Source organism: Castanea sativa, chromosome 4 (genome assembly GCF_040712315.1).
Source record: "Castanea sativa cultivar Marrone di Chiusa Pesio chromosome 4, ASM4071231v1".
NCBI lineage: Eukaryota > Viridiplantae > Streptophyta > Magnoliopsida > Fagales > Fagaceae > Castanea > Castanea sativa.
In genome coordinates, this window is record NC_134016.1 from 10,970,112 (window position 1) to 10,975,928 (window position 5,817).

The 5,817-nt window shown below is 31.3% G+C and overlaps 1 protein-coding gene across 2 annotated transcripts; it reads left to right on the plus strand.

Annotated features, from left to right (window-relative positions):
- Positions 1 to 3,052: 3,052 nt before the first annotated feature.
- Positions 3,053 to 5,408, plus strand: LOC142631386 (uncharacterized). Of its 2 annotated transcripts, XM_075805531.1 has the most exons (4): positions 3,053 to 3,686; positions 4,378 to 4,710; positions 4,907 to 4,964; positions 5,096 to 5,408. In XM_075805531.1, exons 1-2 carry the CDS (start codon positions 3,068 to 3,070, stop codon positions 4,455 to 4,457), a joined length of 699 nt encoding a protein of 232 aa, XP_075661646.1. In that variant the 5' UTR covers positions 3,053 to 3,067; the 3' UTR covers positions 4,458 to 4,710; positions 4,907 to 4,964; positions 5,096 to 5,408. The 2 variants fall into 2 exon arrangements, with proteins under 2 accessions (XP_075661646.1, XP_075661645.1); XM_075805530.1 differs by having other exon boundaries at positions 4,378 to 4,964.
- The last annotated feature ends 409 nt before the right edge of the window (positions 5,409 to 5,817 follow it).

Consider the following 5,817-nt stretch of genomic DNA (forward strand, 5'->3'; position numbering starts at 1 on the left):
ATTAGGTTGATCATCGTGCATGATTAGTTTTTCTTTTTGCCTTTTGCTATTATAAACAAAGAGATATTTGTGATGACAAAAAAATATATAGGGTTTTTGCAAAATTTAAAATCATTCTACTTTTTATTTTATCTTTAAAAAGTACACTTAATTTATATGTGATTCTAACTTAAAAAAAAAAAAAGGTGTTCAACTTTATTTCAAGTTTCATATGCATGACACACCTATGCTTTTTATTTTTATTTTTAATTAAAATTAATAGACTATTAAACTATTAAAATCAATTACATTAGAAAATAAACTTAAAGATTGATGTATATTCAGCTTTTGTTTTGAAATATATATGAAAAACGACGCTAGAAAGCATGTTAAAAAAAAATTTAATGTGAAAAAAGACATCGATAATTCCGAGCTGACCTAACTTGTCAAAGACGGAATAAGGGTTATAGAAATATTAACACGTTTTAATTCAATAAGTATTTTTAACTGAATCCGATTTGACCTAAACCAGGACAAGTTGCACCCAACTTGATTGACTCGACCTAATGCCAAATTTGTAACTATACGAGTTATAGGCAGATTTTATATTGTCCAAAGGGATTGAAATTGAGTGTAATACTTAGGGTATTACACTTAATGCAATTGTAATCAATGGTTGAGATTGAAAGTTAAAAAAATAACTTTCAATTTCAATCATTAAATAAAATATATTAAAAAAAAGTTTAAAAATAAAAAATATAAAAATATTTATGAGAAAAAGTAAGTGAATTGCATCAAGTGCAATATCCTAAATATTATACTTTGATCTCAGCCCTGTCCAAACACTTCTAAAAGGTCCCTTTGCTTACACATAACAATTATAAATGACAATTATAGTTTTTTTTTTGCTCTAAAAGAAAATAATAAATTCTCTCACATGCAGAACTTCCTAGCTCCTAATACAAACAAAATCTATCAAAAACATGGTGGACCCCTACAACCAATATTGGGTCCCACATATAGCTGTTGTCCCATTTCATAGTAGCTAGTGTCCCATTACTATTTTGGTCATCATCACCTCCACCCAGTACAGCTGGCCCCGTCCACATCATCATGTTCACACATACATACATATATAACATTCTCACTCACACTCATGTATCCAAAGCCCCATACACATGAATTCTCATACATACATTCATATGTTACATGATACGCTTCTCAAAAGAAAAAAAAAAAAAAATGATACAATAACGAAAACCATTAATAAATGTAATTACAAAATAGAGTTTTAATTGCACTGTCTAGTAGTAATCAATCTAACACTTTGCTTGTTTTGATATTAATTATTTTTTTAAATAAATTATTTAATAACAATTTAAAAATGAGTTGAAAATTTGTTTTTTGTTTTTTCTTATTTAGTTTTGGGTGGAATAGAAATTTTTTCTTTATTTAGTTTCGTACAATATTTTAAAATAATAAAAAAAATTTATTGATTTTTTGTTTCAAAAAAAGTATTTATACCTAAAAAAATAATTTTTTTTAATTTAAAAAAAAACTCTATATAAATTGTTTTGTAAATTAAATCAAGTTATAAACTATATAAAACAGACTCCAAATGGTTTAACTATAAATTAACTAAGAATTCATCCTTCATAAGTTGCATTAAACCAAAATAACAACAACGAAATAAGTTCTTATTAATCTTTTCTATCAAATTAACTAGAATGTATAATGGTATAAAAATCATTTTATAAAATTCAAATACATTTCATTTTTTAAAATTGGAAAATTGTGATGTCACTAATATTTTTGACTATATACGTTTAACCACTTTTTTTTATTTGATTCCAATTAATTTGCTGAATTCACGGTCTTGTTGTTTCAAATTTGTTGGCTTATTTACTAAAATGGGCTTATTACAATTTCTATTTTCTCTTGGAAACTTCTAATTTTTATCTCTCTTTATTGGTTTTTAGTTTCTTTATTTCAACAAGTGACATGTTTACAAAATTTTTATAATACTTTCACAAAAAATTTTAGATGATAAGTTGTTATTGGTTTTAATTTGAATTCATTATTTAAATTACTTTTTTGTCCATTTCTAATAATCAGTATGAAAATGCCACTTAAAATTTATTGTGAAAATATTGTAAAAATATTAGAGATGTATTTTTTCTCCTTTCTTTTAAGGTAGAAAATCAAATAAATTTTAAATTTTATTAAAAAATAGTGGATCAAGTATGATGTTAGGTATATTCTATGTGCATTTTGCCAGCTTATTTGCAGCTCATTTATTAAATTTTTGTCTTACTACTTTAAATAACCAAACTTATAAATTGGCTTACTACAATACAACCTCCACTTTTTCTTAGTGACTTCTATCTTTTTTTTCCCATATTATTTGGTGTTTACCCATTATTATATTTTTACAATTATATGCCATGAATATTCTCATAGAATAGTACTATCTTTTTTATCCTATGTGTGCGTTTGGATACCGTTTATTTTGTTGAAAACTGAAAAACAATATAAAAAAAATTATTGTTCATGCTTGAAAGTACTGTCCATATGCTTAATTGCACTGTTCATATCTCATGAATAGTGCAATAGGCGCTGGTTATAAAAAAAAAAGGTTGAAAACACCATAGGTGTAAAACGTGGACGCGCAAAGCAAATACATCCTATGTACTATTTGGGATACTACTTATTTTGCAAAAAACTGAAAATTTATTGTTAAAAATATTGTAACAAACAAATTTTTAAACTATAAATAGTGCCGTGAGACTCACGGCTAATCCGCTTATGCGCATCTTTTAAAGTTTGACTGGATTGTAAAGAGTATCGTGAGACCTAGCCAAAAAAAAAGAAAAAAAAAGAAAAAGAAAAAGAAGGGTAAAAGCCTAATAATTTCTAGTCAAACGCATGCTATGACAAAGTCTTCACGCAATTAAATTAACAAGTAAAAACAGAACTTTTGTATTTTTTTTAAATTAAAAAAAGATTTTTTATATTTGAATATGGACATCACTTTCACACAAAAATTATCTTTTAAAAATAAATAAATAAATAAAAGGAAAAAAAGAGAATGAAACTACCAACTGGTTTCACTCTGGATGCAAAGCCAGCTTTAAAAAGGAGGCTTCCCCCTCACTTTCCATACACCTTACAGAGAATGAGAGATAGAGAGATGGGAGGCTTTCCATGTGAATCTGAATCCTGGGTTTCTTCTTCTTCCACCACCTCAATCCCAGAAAATGGTTCTACTTTTGAACTGGAAAGCCAACCCCAAACTACTGGCTTTCTTAACCAAGACGAAGAGTGGGCAAAGTTGAATTTTGCTAACAAGAACAACCTTAACATGAACAATAACAATGGCAGTAGTTTGAAGAAGAAGAAGAAAAACCAGGTCTTGCTTGAATGGTATGTGGAGCCAGCTGATGATGACGACTTGTCAAGAACCAAGAGTTTGACAGATGAGGATCTTGATGAGCTCAAAGGGTGCTTGGATCTTGGCTTTGGGTTCAGCTATGATGAGATTCCTGAGCTCTGTAACACCTTGCCTGCGCTTGAGCTTTGCTATTCAATGAGCCAGAAGTTCATGGATGAGCAGCAGAAGTCACCAACAGAGAGTGCTCAAGCGCCTGACACCGACTCTTGCTCTTCGATTTCTAGTCCCATTGCCAACTGGAAGATCTCTAGTCCTGGTGAGTTTTTTGGGTTCTTGCTATTTTTTTTTGTTTTCTTGGGAAAGTTTGGACTTTTCTTTGTTAATGGAAGGTATTGTTGCTTTTGGCTCTGATATTTGATCTGCTTGGGGTGCCTTTTTATTAGAATAATGATCTGGGTTTGTTTGATTTTTGAAAGAAATTTTGGTTACATGGTGTTATAATGATGAAGTGATGAGTTATGTGCTTTGATTTTTTAAGTAGTTTGGGTTTAGATTGTGGACTGGTCTGTTGACTCTGTTCTCAAGATGAAATGGTGAAATGAGTTGTTTTCGTTTTTGACGAAATTTGGATAAAGTGTCCTATAGTTAAAATCATGAACTGGGTCTCTTGTAATTTTAACTAATTTTCGTGATGTAGTTTTTCTTTTCTTTCATAAGATGTAATGTATATGAAACCATGAACTGAGGTTTCTCCAGATGAATTAACCAACTAGGTTCCATTGCTGAGATTGTGAAAGTGGTCTGCTTAGGGTGTTCCATTGATGAAGTTTCTTCTTCAATGAATTTGAATTTGATGAAATACTTGGTTAAAGTGTAGATCTCTATGTTCCAGACCTTTTTTTTTTGCTATACAGTTAAATGCTTGCCTTGTTATAGACCTTTGCAACTTCAAGTCATACCAGCATCAAACATGTGATTCAAACTTTCTGGCTCTTTTCCTTGTCCAGGTGACCCTCCAGAAGATGTTAAGGCAAGGCTAAAATATTGGGCGCAGGCTGTGGCATGTACTGTTAGATTATGCAGCTAGAACTATAAGAGATCAAGATTTAATGGATTTATCAAAAGGGGAAAATGGATGGACATTCTCTTTAGCAACTGGAAGCCGATGACCTGGAACTTCATGTGGAGCTTTTGCTTCACTTATCTCTCCAGGACAATCTTTATACAGGAATGAATTTTCCTGCAATCTTTTAGCTGGAGAAGGACCTGCTAAGACCCGTCAATGATGGGTCATTTTTTTTGAAGAAAGAAGTGGAGGAGGATGAAGGAGAAGGTTTCAGGTTTGAATTAACCAAAATCCACTGAGTCTGACTTAATTCTTCCAAGACTAGGATATTTTTTATGATTATTGTATCCGGCACTCGAAAAATAATTAATGATATGAATAAATTTATCCATCTTCAGCTTGTCCATTTTGTTACTGGTTAGTGGCATGTATGTCTAAGAATTCCAATCTTAGTTGTTGGTTTTATGCAGCGGTGAGAACCTTCATTAGAGCTTCATCAGCCACTCGCAGACCTCTGCGATTGCTGAGGTAACTAACCTAACTGAGTTTAACAATGTGTGATTCTCTCGGTGCTCGCTATCCTGACTCTATAATGTATGGCTCTATGATGCTAACAATGATTAACTTTGCTAACTTATGTTTATCCACCCTATGGATAGATGAATGCGTGTTCAGCTGGTACTGCTGGAGCAAATGGAAAGAGGGAGAAAAGGGGTGCTAAGTTGAAGTATTGTTACATTAGTGCTAAGTTTAGAATCTAACTTGTAAATCTTCATTGATCATGTGATTTCCCCTAGCTGCATTGGGAAAATGTGCCCTGACACTTACCTATAAGGACTAAGTTGAATTATTGTTGCATTGGTGTTGATAGTTAAAGCTTGTTTCATTCAATTTACTTAATTGGGATCTGCCCAGGTTGTTAAACACCTTAATGTAGCAATGAAATCCAGAGAACTGTGCATGTTCTTGTTATGTGTTTTTGATAGATACTACATGTTTCTTCATTATTATAGTACGAAGGGTATGCTGTTCAAAGAGAGCATTTATGAGGTATAGACTGCCGTAGAAGTGCAATAATAGCAAAGCTCTTTCAATGGCTGCTGAAATAGGCTTGAGCCACTAGCAAAATTGTTTGGAGGGTTCTTTAGATGTCCAATTGAAACAAAATTTGAAAGCAGAAACATTTTTTATCAAACTTTACTGATTGAGCTAACAAGTAACCTACACCTAAAGGCCGAGGCTATTATGCTTAAAGAGATTTAGGAACATTTGATGTGTATAATGTAGTAATCAATTTTTGTCTTAGATACCAAGTATCTAATAAACGATGCTCTTTTTGAGAACTGAATGTCCAGTCGTAATATTATCATATATAAAAGGT